The following is a 22,151-nucleotide window of genomic DNA, read 5'->3' as shown; positions in this document are numbered from 1 at the left end:
TAGATGTGTTTAATGATCACTTCAGCAAATTTAAGTTCCTTCAAATCAAATTGCTCCACAGCGCCACCTACTGACCAGGCTCCACAGATAAAACACAGTAGGGGGTACTTAAATTTTATTCTGTTTTCTTTATTTGACACCAGCGGTATAAAAATAGTTACAGAGTCAGACAAAATGTTGCAGATTCAAGACAAGTGCTGTACATGCTGGGGGTGATGAGCTGAATTTTCACAGACTTGTTGACATCAGACCGAGTTCACCGAACCATCATCAAGCTGTACATCACTAAACAAGAACCACACTTGTGTCCCTATGTGAGCAGTAGTCTAAATAAGTAACGGTAAAGTGACAGTTTTGTTGGTTTTAAAGTGTTTTACTTCATAACTTCATGAACAGCCTAAGTGCAGAGAAATAGATACATTTGACCAAATCAATGAACAAACAGCTAATCAGCACACACAACCTGCTACTGCCTTAAAACTGTTCCAAGATTTTATAATTTCATTTAGAAAACCTTTACAATGCCAATAATTAAAAATATGAGGAATTACTTGTTTTTTCATGTAAAAATAACGGCATGTAGCACTTTTGGGCTTTTAGTAATTAAATCTGGCAAATATTTCCAAAAAACCAAGGTCGTTCATTTTTTTTCAACACATTTGCAGTGGTCTATAAATTAACGCCTTATGAGTCGCTCTCTATGGGAAAAGAGCTCTGGTGCTCCTGTTTCAGGAGCAAGAAGTTTGCCAGGCAAGAGGGTAGCAAATGATGGCAGGATTTGGAGTCTTATTTCCTGATATTTGGACATATAGCCTCTGATTGGCTAACAGAAATGTGACTCTACCATTGACTTGGTTTGATTTGCAGCGTTGATGTTTTATCTTCACAAAGAACACAAGCCTGAAGGAGTTCTGTCACGTTGTAGAGTTGCTAATGCTAACAGTTAGCTTCTACTAGCTGAGGATTGCTCTGCGCTCTCCTGGATGCTAAACCAACAACAGCCTTACTTGTCATGAGCCAAGACGGGCGAGCCCATGAATGCTAGTATTCCATGAGACATTTATCTGTCTGGCTTTTCTAATCCGAGTGCTTCCATGTCTATTTTCTATCAGTGGCAAACGCATGAATTAGGAGTAGAAGATCGTTTCCGCATTTAGCCTGCACGTTAAACTCAGATCAGATTTTAAAAAATAGCAAGTAAAAATTATTCCTAAGTGAACTTGGTCTTCACTATTTCTGCCAAAATAACCACATAATGCAAAAATGATAGATTTAGATTAGCCAGGTCCTATTTATGAGTCCTGTTGGGCATCTACACTATTTCTCCAAACAAAGGCTGTTCAGGAAGCCATCTTTCTTCATATTGTTTAAACAGAAACACTTTTTAAAGTAATAATATCCCTTTAAGGTGCAATGTTACAGTAGGCATCAAAAACAGTATAAAACCAGACGGAACATACATGCAAAGTGATCTGTACATTAGGTTATGTTAGCAGGAATGTGTTTCATTTATACGGCGATACGTTTACTGTTGAGAGTTAGAGAAAACACAACTCTGGAGCTCAGTATGTAGCCGCAGGCAGCAGCTAATCAGCTGAGATTTGAGACTTTACAGCCGATCATAAATCAGTATCGGTCCTGTGAAAGAATAAAAAAACTGCCCTGTTGCTCTTTGACCAGGAAGCAAGTGGAAACCGTTTCAGATAAACCGAAGGACAGTCCAGACGTCATCAACTGAATGGTAGGGCTGACGGTAAACGTAGTCACTTGTGCTGAAAATAAAACAGGCTGAATTCAAAGGTCAGAGTGGAGCCACAAGATATTTCTACCTTAAATGAACCATTGTGACCTATATTTGTCTGTGTGTCTTCAGACATGTGAAATTCTTTTTCTCCAAAATTTCAAGATTTAGAAGAAGGAAATGAAGAGAAACAAGTTTTAAACAAAACTTTCACTGTGCAGCAGTTTTACAGCCGTATCCGTGGCAACACAAAATGTACATGTGACATTTCATTTATAGGCATCTATATAATGCGACCGAAGCAAAATCGTGACACGGACCTGAACGCACGGCCTTTCTAAACACCAGTAGGGGGCGACTCTTTCAAATAGCCACGCCCATTTTGGGAGTGGGCAAACCAAAGAAGAGGAAATCCTTTACCAGCTGTAGTAATCATGCCTAAAGTCTAGTCTCATGTGCTCAAGTACTCATGTTTGTGTTTCTGTGGAAACTGGATATAGTTTTTTGATTCATGAGCTTTAGAATTTACTTTTTTAAATTTTGTTTCTTTAAAGAGCAAGTCAACCCCTACCAGAGTCTAACTCCACTCCCACTTCATGTTTGAAAAATGCAACAAATGCTGTTGCCTGGCAGACCGAGAGGGCGGAGCCGCTAACAAATACACACACACAGGCTCACGACAGCATTGTGACATCATAATGTACCAGTTTACATCATAGCATACCTCTTAGCCAATAGCGGTGGTAGATTTAAATTAGAATGCAGTGCAGAGTTTTTACCTGACAACGGCACAACGCTGCCAGTTTTAGGCAGAATATTTAAATTTTAACCAAGATGCACTGAAGTGCCAAATTATTGACGACACGTGTCTGCAGCACGATTAGACACTCGTTTATTTAGTTCATCAGCAAAAAAAAGTTTATTTGGGGGTGACTTGCTCTTTAAGAGACAGAAAAGCTTGATTCTCACTGGTTCTTTATGTCAAAGTAATCCTTCAGCTGATCTCAGCCACATAAACAGAGACGTTCTCTCCTCTAACTCTCAGCAGGAAGTGGAACATTTGCATTTCCAGACCTGTCAAACTCCTCCTAAGGCTGTGATGATATTAGCATTAATAGACAATCAGAACAGTGCAATTTGTTTAGTTGTTCTCAGAGGAAGACTGTTACACCCAGGGTTCCCCACCCTTCGCGCTACCCCGCTGGAACATCCTGCACCCCCCCCCCCCCCACACACACACACACACACAATAAATCCAACTCCTATAGTCTTTCTAATCTAGTGTGCAGCAGAGTCTTGATCACTCGGTTAAAAGGAAGTAAAAGCCTTTAACAGGCAACACAGCATCACTACCTCCAACATCAGTCTACTCCCACTGAGAGTCATATCAGCATGTCTCAGAGGTCCTACTAAATGTTTCAACTACTGAAAACTCACACCGGAGAACCCCCTAAATCCTCTTTCACTTACCTCATTCAACCGTTGTGTTTGATAAAAACCTGAAAGCAAAATCAGTTTGAAAAGAACCACAAAACCGTCCCTTTGTGTACTCTGACTGGTTCTAGTCCACATGGCTGCATCTTCACAGTGGGTTTGAAGAGTCAACGCTCCGCTTCTAAAAGTCACATGAGCAGCGATGGTTCAATGAGCCAGCAAGTTTATCATCACGGTGCCTGCAATCCATCCTGCAGCCTGCTGAAGTTCAGCTGTTCCTTTGCTCCGCCTCCCGCCGGCCAGAGGCGTAGGATCCCTGGTTGTCCTCCGCATCGTCTCCATCTGCAGACAAAATGAAGGAGAAAAGCACAACTCCTGCTTTTTAGGATGGAATATAACTCTGGACGGTTGGACAACAAGTTAAAGGTTTTTTTTTTTCAAATCATACTGTTTTATATCACATCACTTGTATCTTCTCTTTTTGTTTTACTCTTTGATGCTGTGCCTAGTGATCTTTTTCCATTCGTTTCCAGACTAGCCTTGTCCGTCTGACCCATGATTAACCTCCTGAAACTACCCGAATTTGTGTTTGGTGCCAAATAAAAGAAAAAATAAACTATTCTAGCCATTACAGATTAGTCAACTCTCTAAACACACACATAAAAAATTTAACAAACATTTTGACTAACAAAAAAAAAAAGACACATTCAAAAGAGAATAAAATATTATAGTGCAAGAAGTACATATGTGGACACTGGGTCTTAAGAAGTTGTTTCCGTTGTCTGATTGTTACAATACAACAAATGGGCATTTTGTGGTTGAATACATTGATCCTGGTATGATAAAAGCACATTTTGTCCTATATTAGGTTTAAATCACCACTAAAAAGCACATCTCTGCCACCTGCTGACTGAACTGGTGCCTGCCGTTTTCTTAAATTGTGAACTCTGGACTGTGTTTCCATAATCAGTGATTAATCATGTATAACAATCATGATTTCAGTAATGAAAACAAAAACATACATTTCTGGATTATTCTTCCATCAATGAGTAGTCTTGGCTTTAATGTACATTTAGTTCACTAATCCAACATTGACTGAGAGACTATCTAAAGCAGGGGTGGGGAACCCTGGTCCACAGAGGGCCGGTATCCAGCACATTTTAGTTTCAACCCTGCTTCAACACACCTGATTTCAATCAGCAGGTGATTAACGGGCTTCTGCAGAGCCTGATGAGCTGCTGAACAGGTGACTCAACCACTGAATCAGAAGTGTCGGAGCAAAGACATGCAGGATACCGGCCCTAACTCTTGATCTAAAGACTCAGGTAGCGCTGTCGCGGTAACCGCAAAAATGAAATATCGCAATATGAAGAAGCCCACCGCGCTGCATCATGGGCCACCGCAATTACTGAAATTGATTCAACTCAATGATGCATGTTGAGAAGGATGGCTGCACTGGTATCAAAACTAAATGTTACTTCGCTCCTTTGGGAGCACTTTGGTTTTCAGTACGTCAGCTGCTGCGCAGCCAGAGTCCTTAGCCGCGACAGAGCTGCCACCAGCGGCAAAAAAATAATAAACGCTCGGAGACCTGCTTAAGTCCCGGGCAAGCACTGCTTCTGCAGCCGTCCCGAAGAGAGTTTGAGCCGAGCTGGAGCTCACGCGCTACCTGCAGGAGGAATGCATCCACCCTAAAGAAACCCCCCTGACATGGTGGAGCAACAACCGGGAGAGATTCCCTTTGCTCGCCAGAGTCGCACGCAAGTACGTGTGCGTTAGTGCAACGAGCGCACCATCCGAGAGGGTTTTCAGTGTTGCTGGAAATGTTGCCACCCCTCTCAGATCCTCTCTCAAAGCGTATATGGTTAACATGCTGGTTTTCCTTGTAGGTAACAAGGACGTGACCGAGCTATAAATCACCGTCATTCGTGTGTGTGTGAAAGTGAAAGTGAAATTATAGTGCCCCGCGCCCGGTACATGTAATTTTTTATGCTTGATTTTAAACAACTAAACACAATGGGGACTTGTTTCTTATTTGTTAGATGCTGCAACCAAATTTGCATTTAAAAGTTTAACCTTCTCCTGAATTTTGTTGTTTTTAAGTTCAGTCGGACTCCGACTGTCGGAGAAACAAACGTTACTGCGATCTGTGTTGTTACTGCCCTTTGATCTGCATTCAGTAAAGTGTTATAAAAGAAGGCACGGCAATTTTTAACCTTTTTTAAATGTGTAAGCATTATGTTTAGATAGTACTGCAATAAAAAAAAGGGCTGCAATAATATCGCACACCGCAATATTAAGCCACCCTGAATCACCGCAGGGGGAATTCCTCAACCGCGACAGCCCTAGACTCAGGAGTGATCCAACTCCCATTCACAGCATTTACAGCATTCAAACATTTAGATCTTATTGACTTTGCTTGACCAAGTCCCTAATATCTATCATAATTCATTAGCAAATTAGTGATTTTCCAAACCTTTTCTTCTATATACATTTTTGAATTGCACAACAGTTTAACATTTGTTTATGTTTTCCTCTATGCTATTCCACCAAACCACTCCTCGGACTGAAATGGCCATGCATGTTTGTGTGGTACATACACATAGGGCTGCTCGATTATGGCAAAAATAATTATCATGATTATTATGACTGAAATTGAGATCTCGATTATTTTAGACGATTTTTCAATTTATGTTGATTTTATTTGTTTTTATTCAGTTATAAAATTGCTCAGGGCACAATCAGGACAAAAATAAGAAACAAGATGATCACTAAAATAACTCCGATTCCCAGTATAAAAAGACCAATATACTTATAGCTCCTAGTTTATGACCCAAGGGCTATAGACCTTGGTTTAACTCATTTAAGTCTAACCAGTGCAGACCCAAATACCAATATCTTGCAAATACTGACAGCAAGAATTATACAGTGGCATTTATAACAAATAAATGCAAATAAATTGATGTTCACAAAATGTTGCATAACATTTATTGAGTCGTGTCAAGGTGCTGTAGGAGAGTGCACTAGCACCGTGTCCTCAGAGAGATTAGTTATTAGTTATCAGCGTGAGGAACTTATTTCTACCTTATTTATAAACTATTTATTTACAAGTCCATCAGTTAATGTAATAATTGTCCCAACCACAGCTGCACCCCCCACCCCCCAACCCGGTCTCACAGCAATCGGGGCAAGCTGCACGTGTGTTTAGCACGCCGCACGCGCACATTTAGCTGTTTTTAGTGGCTCAGGAGTCCGCAGGTGCGGTGTGTGTCACTCACTCTGGTTAATCCAACAGGGAGCCGGCTCCGAGAGCTGTCTTTGGCGACTGACACATCACTGCATCATTCCCTTTCCTAATGTCCTGAAGAACGGTCCGGAGCGCAGGCGGAGTGTTTAGCTAACCTGCAGGAAATGTCGGCGACAGTTATCCAGAAAGTAGCTAAGGGTTACCAGAGATGTTTCTGAGGTGTTCGCAAGGTACTTTTAAGTTAAAAAGTCAAGAAGGGGGTCTGAAAAGCTGCTAGAAATAGCGTCAAAGTCACTAAGTTGGCAACACTGTGGGAGGAGCGCTTCATTTGCAACTCAGGGTAGCGCAAGCGGGAGGAGCAAATAATTGGCTTGTTTTGTTTGTATAATCGTTCAAAACTCAGATCGTAATCGTGATTAAAATTCGATTAATTGAGCAGCCCTAGTACGTACACGATTGTCTCACGTTATTTTTGGCTTCTGAGCATAATCATCTCCTTCTCTCTCCCTAAAATGTTTTTGTAAGTTCAGTGGAAGAAGTAGATTTTTTGCTTTATACATTATTTGCACTGAGTTATATTTAACATTATCGTTGACCTGAAGCAGATTAGATTTTAAAAATAGATTACTGGTATGCTCACAGAATCCTACATTATGTATTATTCTTATTGCTTTTTTTGAAGATTAAATAACGGCTGTAAGGTGGTTTTATAAGTATTTCCCCACACCTCTATACAATAATTGAGGTATGGCAGAATAAGTGAACAGTACAATGTATGCAACACTTTGCTTTTCAGGAGATATTTCACTTTAGATAGTATTCCTATACTTCTTAATTTAATGAACTTTTGCACCATATTCTAAGCTTTTTGATTTTCACCTTAATGACGAATCTAAGAGGCAACATTAACACTATATTCAGATGCATTACAAACAAAATCTACACTTATGGTTGTCTAACAGATGTAGCAAGCTGATGGTAACTAAAGGGAGGAGTTTAAATTATCCAGAGAGATAAAATCTGTTGCTGTTTTTCTTTATCTTCTTAAGAGCAAAATCTCCTCTAAGGATACCTTATCTGTAGAAACAAGTCAGAATTTCTAGTTATATCATCTACTCACTAATGCAAATCAGGCTAACCTTTTAACCTGCTGTCATCCTTTAAATGAAGTGTTTTGATCTGTTTTACTCTTGGATTTTTTGCAACCCGATGTGCCGAGTTTTTTTTTAAATATGTATCATTAAAACACCTTAACATTCAAAACTAATCTTCTATTCCAGATCTGAATGTTTTTAAAACACACCATGGATACTAAATCCACTGACTATGCTGTTGTCCTTTAAGTGAACTAAACACTGCTTTTGCAATCATATAAATCTACTGATGGTCTTCGCTGCACTGAGATTAAGCTGGAAATCTCTGATCAATAGTTTCTTTAAAGCCAAGAATAGATTTCTTCTTTGGGAAAGCTCTGAGGTCAGCAAGTCCTTCAAACTCAACAGCTGTACAGGCAAGTTGACTCGGTGAGGACCAGTTCTTATCTCTATTTGTAGTTAGACAGGCCACACACACACACACACACACACACACACACACAGTTTATAAAGTTTTATTTTATTTATTTTTGTTCCCACAGAAATGCTCAATGATAGGTATTTAGCTAAATAATTGCCCCGATAAGAACTAATATTTAATTTTAGGAAACTTAGTGCTGCTGTGTTTGAGTAGCAAAAAGGAGCATAGACTTCAGGTTTGCTGTACTGTTTTCTATCGGTCATCTATTAATGATGCCTTAATGTCTGTCTGTAAATTATTAATCCTTCTATAGAAATCAATAAGCTATACAACATTAGTTCGGTACACAAGCCTCACAATTATCCACTCATATTTCTGTGCAGAATTGTTTTTACCTCCAGGATGGTGCATTGAACAAATGGTGTCTTTGATAACCAGATTGTTTAAAGATTCACAAACTTTGCCACAGATAATCATTAACATAAACCATGCCGTTTCTCATCCTCATAGGGTTTATGATCACCTTGGAGCGTTTCATGACTGGATTTCACATCTTTTTGGGACAAATCCATCCGAACACAACTTTGATGATAATAATTTGCAACAAAATTTAGATTTATTTGTACTTTATTGGCTTACCTCCTCCTCCGGTGTTGATGTGCAGCCGGGACAGAGACAGGCTGAGGGGCAGCTCTCGCCCCTCGGGGTCAATGGGACTCTGCAGGATGTCGTGCATGGCGTTCCTACGCCCCGTCCTCCCAGAGGCGATGAAATCTGCATACGTGGCCTCAACATCAGACATCGTTTGTGCATTGTTCACAGGACAACACCTACAGAAAGGTCACCTGACACTTTATGACCAGTGATGAGTCAACCACCAACATCTCAGTAAGTGCTACTAGAAATTAACAACTGATCTGCGTTTCTATAAGCTAAACATTTGTACTCTATTTTGGAGTAAAATAAGAATAAAGAGGTTGGAACAGCACGTTGTTTTAAGCCTGGAGCTTCAAACACAACAAAGAAAAATGTATTTATTCACAACAGAATAAAGTAACACGACAAGCTAGTCCCACAAGACAACATATCACAAATCAATATAAGCTACAACCAGGTTTCGTCAAGTTCCTAACATCTCCTTACCTTTTGTCAAAATGTATAGCCTAGCAAACCGGAGCTACATTCTCGGGCCAACGTAACCAAACGATGAAACTAAACAAACAGAACCTTCAAAATAAGACAAAGAAAAGCTAACAAGAACTTTAGCGTGTCCAAACCGGACAGGGAACACCCCGCAACGAGTCAAAACGAAAACACTTAATTAATATAAACCGCATCAGTGGGTCGGCTCCAAAAGTCCTCGGTCTTTTCTCTCTGGACGTCGCATTTCCCTTCTTTTCGTCCAATCAGCAGCCAGAAATCCGAGTCTGCGCGCTGATTGGACGGGAGACATTTAAGGATGAGAGGACCGTCGATTCGCGCGGTGCATTCATGGTCATCTAGTAATAATGAGATATCTTTGTCACCCTAACCCTAACCCTAACTTCCCTTCTGTTTAGTTCTTTATTTCTTCAGTCTGACACTATAAAAAAAGTCAACTTCATTTATCTGAAACTAGATCTGTCTCTTTTGATTTACTTGTAAAAGTAAACCATGATGAGTTAAATTTAGGTTTTTTCATTAAAATCATGCCAATTTATTTTGACATTGAGCTTTCTGACGTTTTTTTTCCTCTTGAGAGTCTCAGTGTAGGGCATCATAATTAACTGCCTGTAGATTTCATCTCCATCATATTCAAAACCAGAAAGTATTTTTATACAGTCAGTTTTTACAGGTTGAGTTTTTTATATAATTGTGAAACACAAAATGTCTTGAATCTGCAATATGATGTATCTTTTCATTTAGTTCATCGTTTTATTGAACATCTTTGTGAAAACTGCAACACAATATTAACTAGAACTTTGATTTCAAACCACAGGATGGCGCTGCTGTCATTACGATTTGTGCCCATCAATATTTAACTGTTACGTTGGAAGATTAGGGGTGCTTTCCCCCACTAATTGACATACAAAATATTTTTCCTGTTAATTAAAACAGAACGAGATGTTTTAAAGATTTTGAACAAGTTCTGTAATTATTTCAGGTTTACAAAATGATGTTTTATTTGTTTGTTGCCAAAGTGCTGAGACTAACTCACATTACCTTAAACTATATTGATATTATAAATCCAGTTATAATGAAGAATATATATCTGCATTCACTCTCCATTAAATCTTAAACTGGCATTAGCAGCTAATTTCTTTTGTAGCATGCTTTTGACATTTATTCTAGTTGTTTTTTGCATATCAGCAAAAATAGGATTTCTCTGAAAAAAAAAATAAAGAAAATATAGTTCCTATGCCTTTTAGTAAACGTGGCCTTGGTCAAAATAATACATCACAGAAGGAATCTTACATGCATTTCAGAGTGAACTGGCATACTGAAAACACTCAAAAGAAATGAAACCCAGAATGTAAGAGAAAAAACTGGAAACATTTGAATTATGTATATGCAAAAGGACAGATGGTCTTGTATAAAATGGCTGAGAGCTCTGTAAGACATTCAAATGAACTTTATGTACAGCTGATGCAATGCTGTTGGCTGCTTTACATAAACCCAAAGAAGAAGACATTCATTAACCACCAACAGTGAGCGTTACATTAAAGTCTTTACATTCAAAGAAGAAAACGTACCTGAGCTCTACCGCTGGAGACATCGTATGTCTTCCTCACGGCAAAGGTAGAACTCTTTAAAGGAGTTTAACCTCGTGAGATGAAAGCTCATTTTTTCTTCCTCACGCGTCATTCTCTCTAGATGTGCGTAGTCTTTCTGTATTATCAGCTAACGTTGGACTTTTTATAAGTGGACAAAGGTTCTCTCCGCTTCCTGATTTCTTTTCAAAAATGAAGATTACCATTCAGAAAGATTTCACCTTTAGTAGCTGCTTCCATAAAAGTGTAAAGTTCAGATCTCACTGGAGCTGTTTCTGCACAGGGATTTATCAGAAAAAGAGCCGGTTATGAAAAAACAGCAACAAAATCATCAAAGCATTCAAATTACATGAATTTAACTGAAACAGTTTAGGGTTGTGTCAGTCCCTGCTGGATAAAGTAACATTAAAATGGGACTTTGCTTAAAGAATCATTTTTTTAATAAAACCACAAAAATGTGCATCTTTATTTTATTCGACAAAGGCCAGGCATGGTATGCAAGAGCTTAAAAGACCCAAAAGAGGGAAGTATAGATGTCAGATGTAAAGGATTTTTTCAGTTTACATTGTAAAATTTCATTAACAGACAAATTGTGGAAATTTATGACAAAAGGCTGCATGAAATACGATGGCTTTAATAAACAAATGAATAAAATAAAAGAGAACATTTTAATAACTTCATTTTCACAATTTTGACCTCACAGAGAAAACGCCCCGTGTGGCAGCCCCCTCCCTGGGCTGCCACCTCACCATGGTGGAGGAGTCTGAGTGTCCCATTGATTCTAGGAGCTAAGTTGTTTCAGGCTTTATGCCTCTGGTAGGGTCACTCATGGCAAACAGATTCTAGGTGAGTGATCAGACAAAGTGCAACCCACAGACCCCTTATGAAAAAAAAAATGTACATGGAAGCAGTGTTACCTCACACAAATGTGGGTCCCCAGGGCCCCCCTCTGGAGCCAGGCCTGGTTGCTCCCACTGAGAGGCACAGAGGGGTGGGGTGGGCATATATCTGCACCCCATCTTGGTGCCACGTGTATGTTGGGGTTTACCCCGGTGAACAAGAGGGTAGCCTCCCTCTGCCTACATGTTGGGGGGATGGGTTCTGACCTGAGACAGTAGAAAGGTTCAGATTGGGTTTGTGCTTATGCACCAAACTGCAGGTTAGACTAGCCACGCTTTTTTGAATCCTTGGAGTGGGTGCTGGAGAGAACTCCTTCCAGTGACTTCTTTGTTCTGCTGGGGGACTTGAACTCTCACATGGGCAATGACAGCGAGACCTGGAGGGGTGTGGTTGTGAGGAACTGATCTGAATTCGACTGGTGTTTTGTTATTGGACTTCTGTGCTCGTCATGGATTGTCCATAATGAACACCATGTTCAGGCATAAAGGTGTCCGTGTGTGCTCTAGGCACCAGGATACCTTAGGTCACAGCTCGATGATCCACTTTGTTGTCATCTTATTTGATCTGCGGCTGCATGTCTTGGACATTTGGGTGAAGAGGGGGCGGAGCTGTCAACTGACCACTACCTGGTGGTGAGTCGACTTCGATGGTGTGGGGGGATGCTGGTCAGGCCTGGTAGGCCCAAATGTATTGTGAGGGTCTGCTGGGAACATTGGGCAGAGTCTCCTGTCAGAAGGAGCTTCAAATCCCACCTCCAACTGAATATCCAAAATATTCTGGGAGAGGAGAGGTACATCGAGTCCGAGTGGGACCTGTTCTGTATCTTCATTGTAGAGGTGGCCGACTGGAGCTGCGGCCGCAGGGTCATCAGTGCCTGTCGATGTGGAAACCCCCCAACCCGCTGGTGGACAGCGTCAGGGGATGCTGTCAAGCTGAAGAAAGAGTCCTGTTTAGTCTTTTTGGTCTGTGGTACTCCAGAGGCAGCTGATGGGTACTGGCAGTCCAAGCAGAGTGTGGCTTGGGTGGTTGCGAAAGCAACAACCTGGGAGTGGGAGAAGTTTGTTGACCATGGAGCAAGACTTCTGTATGGCTTTGAGCAGATTCTTGTCCACCATCTGACGCCTCAAGAGGAGAAAGCAGTGCACTACTGATAAAGAAACTTTATTAATTTCTTGCAATGCTTTGTGCATCACTCAACTTGTGCAAACTGTTTGTTCAGCAAATTGTCAGTTGTAATTTTTCTGCACACGTCCTAACATTCCTGGAGTGGTTTACGCCACAGCTTGCACAAATCAGTTTATACAGATTTGTGTTAAATACAAGATTTGATGCATGGAATAATACAGCAGGCAAAAATGCCAAGTATTACAAAAAAAACATTACAGGGATCAAACATTTCAGCATGTCATGTTCTGAGGCAAGAGTCTAACCCAGGACATGCAGAATAAGGAGACAGAGTCGGATTGAATGAAAAAATAATAATTTTAATAAAAAAAACGATGATTTAAGGGCGCACTGGAAATCCAGCGGGTGAGGAAACGGGAAGCAGCGTGGCTTGGGAAGAGGAGTAGTTTGTGGGAGGGGTGAGCCGGGCTAAAATCCAGGGAATGAATGAAGAGCAGTAGAGATGAATAGTGGAGATGGATCCGGACCGGTGTGGTTCTGGAGAGGGGGCGAGATGTGGAGGAGATCGGGTCGGCACTTGGAGGATGGTGAACTGGGAGGCGAACCGGGTAAAAATCCAAAACAGCGTTGGGATGAATCCTGATGAGAATCCAACCTGAGACGAGTAAATTCAAAAATTCATATTAATCGAGGTCACAAGAGAAAACACACGAGAGAACTTGAGCTAGAGAGCAAGCGAAGGCTAGAGACTACCAGTCAATAGTAATCATTATCATCATTGGGGCAGCAGTAGCTCAGGTGAGCGGGTTGCCTCATGATCGGTTCGATTCCAGCTCCCGCCAGGGGTATCCTGCTGTTGTGTCCTTGGGCAAGACACTTCACCCAACTTGCCTGTGTTAGTGGTGGTCAGAGGGGCCGACGGCGCCAAATGGCAGCCTCGCCTCTATCAGACCTCCCCAGGGCAGCTGTGGCTACAAGTAGCTTACCATCACTAGCAGTGTGTGAATGTGAGAGTGTGTGAAAGCGTCTTTGGGTGTCTAGAAAAGCGCTATATAAGTTCAATGCATTATTATTATTATTATTATTATTATTATTATCCGGCGTCGAGTCATGTCCACCTTCCTCCTTATTGTGGACTTCAGGAAAGTCACAGCCCCATCTCTCCCCCTAGTCCTGACGGACACCCCCGTCACCACTGTGGACTCCTTCCGCTTCCTCGGAACCACCATCACACATGACCTTAGGTGGGAGCCATCCATCAGCTCCCTGATCAAAAAGGCCCAGCAGAGGATGTACTTTCTGCGGCAGTTGAAAAAGGCCAAGCTGCCGGCCCAGATGATGGTGCAGTTTTACACGGCCATCATTGAGTCAATCCTCACCTCCTCCATCACTGTGTGGTACGCTGGAGCCACAGTGAGGGACAAAAATAGACTGCAGCGCATTGTGCGCTCTGCTGAGAAGGTGATTGGCTGCAGCCTTCCATCTCTCCAGGACCTGTACGTCTCCCCAGAACTCGGGGGCGTGCAGGTCGGATAGCAGCTGACCCTTCGCACCTGGGTCACAGACTTTTTGAGCCGCTTCCCTCAGGCAGGAGGTTACGGTCCATCCAGACCAGAACCTCTCGCCATAAGAACAGCTTCTTTCCATCTGCCGTTAGATTTGTGAACAGCTTATAAACACACAACCACGCTCGTCTTCTGTACTCGACACAACGTCACGTTATCGGCCATGTTACCATTACCTGCCTTTTTTATAGCAAAGTTTTATGCTAGTTTATTATATTTTATTCTACTTTATTCTATTTTTAATTATATTATTCATGTTATATGTAGCACGTTAGTACCGAAGCAAGTTCCTAGTTTGTGAATTGTTTGTTCACTGACAATGGCAATAAACCTTTTCTGATTCTGATAAGCCAGCCCGCTGATCAGCTGTTGCTCCCTCTCCTGAAACCAAGCACTCAGAGATAGTGAGAACACGAGACGAGTACTCACCCCGACTCATGACGCAGCATAATGTTGAATCAAGAACTGGGAGTCAACCAAGCTCAAAGGCCAAATGATAGTGTGGTTACAAAAAGATTGTTGAAGGTGGCGCCCCTGAGCTTTGTCAGGAGAGCTGAGACGAGGACGTGTTGCATGTGGATGCCAGGAACAAGTTGCATTCACTGTAATGTGACAATTAGCAGTAGTACCTACATAAAGATTGGGAATTTTGGCACCAGATGATCATTTAAAACAAATAGTTATTTTTTGGCAGTAAATGGGCGTCTACAGTGGCCACAGTAGTTTTAATGTGTCTGTGGTGTCTGCAATGACATCAGTGCTATTGATCCTAATAAGATTGTTGTGTCTTGCTGAACAGTTATGCAGTGCAGAAGTGTTAGTGTGGACCCAACGCTTTTTCAGTATCTTCCCAGTAGAATGAGAGGGGTGTGCCAATCCGTACAGGATACAGAAAACGTCAAAAGAACTCAAGACTTAAGGTGTCAACAAAGAAGATTGTTTCCATGAATGAGGAAACAGGACATAAGTAACATGATGCGTTAACTTGTGCAGCTCTAACTATGGCGTATACGGTGTTTCCGTCAAAAGGTTTCTCTTGTAGGTTGGTTCCTGCTGCTCCGTGCACGATAACAGCATGATCAGGATAATTCATCAGGTAAGCATCGTGTAATTCACCTGTAGAAATATTCCGTTGTTTTTACAAACTAATTTTGGCAGCTGTGGTTGCCAGAATAATTCTGTAAAAAATACTTTAAACATGTAAACTGTTTTACTGAACATACAGTAAATTACAATGTTGTTTACTTGTTAAATTTACATACTGCCTCATTATTTTATGCACGTTTTTAGTGTGATTTTATAAGGGATATTTTGTTAAAATAATGATTTTTTTACTGTATTTAGGTCACTGCCGCTCTTGCACTAGCTGAGCCTAGATTTTAACATGTACTGTTTAACCATGAAATTTAAATGTAGGGTAAGACCCAGTGCATTTAACATAACGCTGCGTTTTTGAAAATGTGTTGAGATATGACATGTTTGTGGAGCTGGGTTCCGACTATCGGTATGGTCCCCTCCCCTCAGCGGCAGCTCGGCGCATCTCTGATCGCAGCGGCGCCTGTCCAAATAATATCCAAAAAGGAACGCACAAATGCTTCAACTAATGGTCTAAGTTGAGAGACTGAAAATGGCGGAACAGTTTTCAGGCGAGGCCGAGGCTCAGGCTGAGGCCTTTCCCCAGCGCTAGCGCTGCAGTCACGTGGGCCTGATGCTCATTAATTATTCAGAATTTTAGGCATTTAATACACTTAAACAGAAGAGTGACAAAATTCTGCCCCCTCAGAGTTGTCATGAGTGTAAACTAGATCATTTAAACCTAAAACAAGTTTTGGAACCAGGCTGTGAACATGTTTATTTCTGCTGTGAATTTGGTACTTTTAACATGGGAGTTAATGAGGATTTGCTCGCTTCTGACACCAGCCCCTAGTGGATGAGGGTAGAACTGCAATTTTTTTCACTTCCGTGTTGGCTTCAGTTTCAGACCCGAATTATGGGGGCTTGTGTCAGACCAGCGGAAGGGGCACAACGCAGTTTAAAGTACTATTGCCATAGTAACGTCCACCATTGACAAGAACAGTGGTGGTCGGACAAAATGAAAATTAAAATACTTTTATTTAGAAACTTTTAGAAAATGTAGTGGAGTAAAAAGTACTGATAACTGCTTTAGTGGAGTAAAAGTTTAAAGTAGGCCTTTTTTATTCGATTGAATAATTTTTTCATACTAACACAGGAAAAAGGGAAAAAGGATCATAAACCTATCTCAGCTTAACCCCCCCCCCCCCCCCCCCTCCCATTGAAAATCACATACATCGGGACCAAAGCCTCGACTTAAGAGGTGCTCAATGTTGTTCTAAGCTTTGCTGCCATGGAGCAAACACTAACCAGCTGTTGCACGCCTGTGGCACTAACAGTTCTCCATATATAAGTAATAATCTCCATCACCAGTGGGTGTCGCTGCTGACGCTGGTACCCAAGCGGTCTGCCAGTCTGTCTGGCACGGATGGGGAGGATGTTTTATTGTGAGCAATGAGAGAGAGAGAGAGAGAGAGAGAGAGAGAGAGAGAGAGAGAGAGAGAGAGAGAGAGAGAGAGAGAGAGAGAGAGAGAGAGAGAGAGGGAGGGCGCGGAAGGGAGGGGAAGCACCTCTGCCGCTCTCCTTGCCTCCTGTGCGCAGTGCTCCGGCCCAGCCGCTCCTACCTTCCCACATCATTTCCTCCCCACAGCTGGCGTCTCCCCTCTGTCTGATGCAGGCTTTCTTCTCACTAACCGAGCTGGAGCAAAGACTTCGGAGGGGTGGAATGACCGTCTGCCTGCTCTGCATGGTCTGAATCTCGGGAAATTCGCACGTCGAGAGTCAAGTGGGAAGAAAGGAGACTCTCCATCCCCGAGGGATTTTATTTTACAGTAAGCAGGCGCAATGTCATTCCTACCGCTTCCTCTTCTCGCTAGAGCCCGTCTCTGCACCTCTCATCTGTTCAAAATGCTTGACGGGAAAATTGTTGGAATGTGACAGCCTGCTGGGAATATGGCCGGATGTAGTACATGAGTGGATGAGTGCGCCAGATGTGTTTTTAACAGATTTATTTAGCGCCAGTTTACTAAAACGTGTGGTGTGAATGGTGTCTTTGTAATTCTCGTGAAGCGCTGATGGGATTTTGCGCGCTTGCGTTGATTCTGCACTGAGAACGGGATCCCCCCCCCATTTCATCTCAGCTGGCTGTGCATCAATCCATCCGAGGCCGGAGTGTGTGGGGGTCGCAGCGATGAGCGGGGGTTTGCTGTGGAAACGCTTTTACTTTCTGATTGACCCAAATTTGAGCGATATTCGGGAGATTATCGCGCGTGACAGCGGCCCAACGTGCTCTGGCTGCGCGTCTTTGTGCCTTTGCAGAGAGACGCTTGGACCTTGTAGCCTATTTTTTGTTTCCCTCTGCCGTCATGAAAGCATGTGCACGTTTATGAAGTGCACCTTGCTGCATGAGCTCCAGCTCCGTGGTGATCACTAAAAAGACTGTTTCTGATCAGTAGCAAGCTGTTTCTCCTCTTCACCCTGGAGTAATCTCACTCATCACGCAGCCAACGCCGGGTTTCTGTTTTAGCAGAGATCCTCAGAACGTTTGCTCCTTGGAGCTGTCTTAGATTGTTTTAACTGTCCTCTTTGTGCTTGAGACACGCCCTTCAGAAGCATGCAGGTTACTCTAGCCATGCTCAGCTCCATGCTCTTATTTCATTAATCTCTTGGGTTTTTAGTGTTGTTAAACATTTGACATGCCCAGTAAAGATGTCTCATCCGCTATATGTCCGTTATGCTAAGGGAAACATGGCCGAGTTTGGCGGTTTATTAAATGATTTAGACCAAAAGGTGCATAGCAGGCAGGTGATAGTCCAGAAAGGTGCAAGGATGAAAAAAATACCTAACAATTAAAAGTGACAGGGTGATAAAGACGAGGATCTGGTAGTGGACGTGCAGATGAGTGAGTGCAGGTGAAGGATGACAGATATGAGTAAGAGGTACAGGTACAGATGAGCTGAGGAGAAACAATATGAGCCCTTTTGACATGTTTTATTGAATGTAGACAGTGTGTTAAATCAAAAATCAGCATGCGGAAATTTACGTGACAAAACTATGAATGTATAAGAAGTTATACAGTAATGATTATATTCAACAGAATTATAATAGTTTCTTATATTGTACAGCTCTAAATGAGAGAGTAGAGAAAGTCTACTGTGGCTGCATCCCATTTAGAGGTTCTGCTCATTAGTATTCGAACAACCAAAGTGTGCAGCCACATGTTTGGAATGCTGCCCTTGTTAGTACATGTGTGCTTCTCCTCGTCTTGCCAGTGAAAATGGGTCCGCTGAAAAGTGAACACACATTAAAGGCCGTGGTAGTTTTGCTCATTCATGCATGAATTATGACAGAGGTCAAGGGTGGACCCCCCCCCCCCTCCTCCACACACACACACACACACACACACACACACACACACACGGGCTGCACGGTGGCGCAGTGGTTAGCACTGTTGCCTGGCAGCACGAAGGTTGCAGGTTCGAAACTCGGCTCAACTGCGGCCTTTCTGCGTGGAGTTGCGTGTTCTCCCCATGCATGCGTGGGTTTCCTCCGGATACTCCGGTTTCCCCCACAGATCACAACATGCCCTATAGGTTATAAATTGTAAGTCGCTTTGGATAAAAGCGTCTCCTAAATGAATATACATAAACACACACACACACACACCCTCTCCACCCCAACCATCCTTATTCATCTTTAGGTGCAAAACACATACGTTTAAACTGAATTTGAACTTTGTTTCCTTCAAAACTTTTTTTCAAATATCCACTCAAACATGCATTTAGATTTGTGAAAAATCGACAAATTATTGACTCAGCTGCCCTGGGGCGCACTGACAGGGGCGAGGCCACCGGCCACTCCCTTTCCAACCACCATCGGCAGACAAGGGGGGTGTAGGGTCTTGCCCAAAGACACAACCTAGCCATGAGCGGGGCTCGAGCCTTCAACCTTAGGATTACTGGGTAGGCACGCAACTCTTCTGCCACCATCGCCCCATAATTATCTTAATTAAATGATAAAAATGCCATTGAAACTTAATTCACAGACATAATTAGCAGCCAATAAAGTGATGCACTAGAATCAAAGTGGTGGCTTAATTGCAAGTATCCCGACAGCTTCTGTCTGACCATAGTGCATGAAAGGGTTAAACATCAGGGGATCTGCTTTTGAGTGTTTTGTGAATTTCAATCAGTCAAGTCACTTTCATGAAACAAGGTTAGAAGATGTTTGAATTAGCAAGTTTCAGCATGATGCCCTGTTTATAATCTAGTTAAAAGCTTTTTTAGCAAGCTTTTGGTGCTGCTAAAGTAGGCTAGCGGTCCATGCCAGCTGCGTTGCACGGTTTATTCTAGCAGGTGAGTATGCAACTGGTGAAGAGCTCTGGGCTGAAGTGTGAAAATCCCCTGAATGTAAATGGAGTTCAACAAAATATCTGTAAAAAACGTTTAAAACTAATTATTTTGTAATGATTACTTTAAAGAAAACACATTTTAGGTATAAATGTGGAACACAAAAAATTCCACAAAATAACAAGAAATACAGAAGAGATCATTAGAAAAATAATTCAGGAGTGCTTTAGGAAACCTTAGTCTACTCAGGATTGCTCAATTTGCCATCATCCAAAATCTACAAAGCCAACCACATAAACATTATTGTTTAAGTTAAAGTTTGAATTAAATCTTTCTTTTTAAGCTTAAAGTGACAGCATGGATTTTCCCTGGTGATGGGGGCAGTAGATACTAAAAATTGTTGCCAGCAAGCTGTATTTTTGTGTTGGAGGAAGATCTTACCAACGGATCCCCATTAGGGACAATAAGCCCTGGGGAGTGCAAACTTCAGCAAAATGACAGTCACATCAGACTCGCTTTCATCAGTGGCAATGAGTGAAGAGATAAATGTGTAAAACAACGTTTAGATATGGTGAAAGTTTTGTAACCTTAACTTACAAATCAGTAAATGCATTAAGTCCTCAGGGGCTCCCGTAGAAGGAAACATGACATCTAATATGGCGTCGCCCAGAGACTCAGACCCGCTCCCGTGTGTTTTAGACCTGATTTTTACGGTTATATTTTAAGAAGTCGCCAATATTTTTCAACAACTGGGTATCATTTCATTCATTTTCAACATTTTGATGGATATTTACAGAGATGAATGATTAAAATCTACACATTGTCACTTTAACTTCCAAGTAAAGATAGGTTTTATAAATAAATAAATAAATAAATGAATAAATAAATAAATAAATAAATATAAATAATAAACTACAGTCAGGATTTAGCTTAGTTAGATTTGTATTCTTGGGCATTTAAAACATCTAACTGCTTATTTATAATGGTAACACAAGGTAACACAAGTCGAGGATGACTGTGTGGCTTGAACCCAACGGTTTAATTGAGGCTGCTTGTTTCCTGGCAACATCAAAGTCAGGATAACCAGTCATAATAAAATGAGTGTGGTATCAAAATGTTATGGACCTGAAAAGATCATAAAAAAAACATCTGAGTTTGCTAATCAAAAGCGAAAGAGGAATTTCAAACTACTACTGCTATCACTATAATCAGTTTTCTGTTTTTGAATCCGGTTTGTATTTAGTCTTGCAGAGCAAAAGCAGTTTGTGTTGACTGACTGCTACAATGTGCCTTTTGCAACATCTCAACCAGGGCTTTAAACACTCAACACACACAGGTGAGAGTGCCAGCCAGTGTTCTCGTCACACAACATTAAATTTATCAAAGAGCTTCTTTTCCCTAATGTTGTATTCCCGCACCACGCTGAGCTGCATTACAGGAAGCCAGGCGTCTTCGGAGAGTATTCAGCTGTTATTCTGGGATGTAGTACCCAATCACCTCCACCTCCATCTCCCGTCTTTCCAACCCCTTGCTCTCCATTTCTCTGTCTAATTGCCAAAGATTCATGGTAGACGGCAGGATGACCCTCATAGCTATACGTCCCTGGAGGAACATCTGGAAAATGATGCACTACGCCATGGTTCAGAGAAAGGTTTTCAACACGTTATCTTCCCTTCTCAAAGACGTTGCCTTGGCTGCTTCGGCCTCAACAGGCTTCATTAAGTTTTTATATTCAGAAGATGATCCATGTGATGTGGACCAACCCATAATAACCTCCCACTGACTTATCCAAGACCTACAGTCTCCTGGAGCTGGAGACGCCTGCATATAGAAACAAACACAACAAGGCTCAGTCTTCCGCTTTAATTCATTATCACTGCAGTAATTTTAACATTTCAAATATGGAGTAATGTTAGCCGTTAGATGGAGAACTTGGTGCATCGGTCAATACACGTTTAAATGAATCAATAGTGCAATGCCAGCATCTAAAAATCACAAACAGGCTAGAATGAAAACAAAACCACCGGACTCATTACAGAGAGCACATACATGGTTTTAATGATTAATCACACCCCTTGACCCACAAATGTTGATTACACGAGTTTCTATATTACTGTATTTAGTTGTTGAAATCATATATATGTGCAGATTCTTTACAATAATAGATTCTTATGACTTGTGATGCTCCTGAAGGCACTTACATAATGACATCATAATGTTTTTTTTTATTATCTTTATTTCATTCAATAAAAAAATAACACAGCAGATACTAAACAATATTCATAAAAACACAATGTATATTTGAATGAAAGGGAGCAGATAGAAGAAAAATCTTATTATTTCTGCCCCCTTTTTAAACTTAAATATCAATTTATATTTGTGCAGTCCCTCACCAGTTCTTTCAGTCCCGTAACTGTTCACATTTGTTAATTATTATGTCCACATCAATTGTCC

General features: G+C 41.5%; 2 protein-coding genes across 13 annotated transcripts in view; one reads left to right on the top strand and one right to left on the bottom strand.

The window, feature by feature from the left end:
* Positions 1-98: 98 nt before the first annotated feature.
* pkia (cAMP-dependent protein kinase inhibitor alpha) lies at positions 99-10,962 on the bottom strand. Of its 2 annotated transcripts, none has more exons than XM_054735670.2 (3): positions 10,670-10,962; positions 8,577-8,767; positions 99-3,517 (listed from the first exon to the last, which is right to left on the bottom strand). In XM_054735670.2, exons 1-3 carry the CDS (start codon positions 10,690-10,692, stop codon positions 3,444-3,446), a joined length of 288 nt encoding a protein of 95 aa, XP_054591645.1. In that variant the 5' UTR covers positions 10,693-10,962; the 3' UTR covers positions 99-3,443. The 2 variants fall into 2 exon arrangements, with proteins under 2 accessions (XP_054591645.1, XP_015812807.1); XM_015957321.3 differs by lacking the exon at positions 10,670-10,962 and adding an exon at positions 9,081-9,474.
* A 5,928-nt stretch (positions 10,963-16,890) lies between these two features.
* Positions 16,891-22,151, top strand: part of ctnnd2b (catenin (cadherin-associated protein), delta 2b) — a 225,541-nt gene continuing 220,280 nt past the window's right edge. For 5 of the 11 annotated variants that reach the window (XM_054735870.2, XM_054735967.2, XM_054735916.2 and 2 more), the window contains exon 1: positions 16,891-17,180. The gene's annotated coding sequence lies outside the window, so the exon portion shown is untranslated. The remainder of the gene's footprint in view (positions 17,181-22,151) is intronic. The other 6 variants (XM_015957316.3, XM_015957313.3, XM_054736039.2 and 3 more) reach the window with 2 other exon arrangements.

This window comes from Nothobranchius furzeri, chromosome 11 (genome assembly GCF_043380555.1).
Source record: "Nothobranchius furzeri strain GRZ-AD chromosome 11, NfurGRZ-RIMD1, whole genome shotgun sequence".
In the NCBI taxonomy this organism is placed as follows: Eukaryota; Metazoa; Chordata; class Actinopteri; order Cyprinodontiformes; family Nothobranchiidae; genus Nothobranchius; species Nothobranchius furzeri.
The sequence above is the reverse complement of the archived record's forward strand: the minus strand, read 5'-3'. Positions and strand labels throughout refer to the sequence as shown.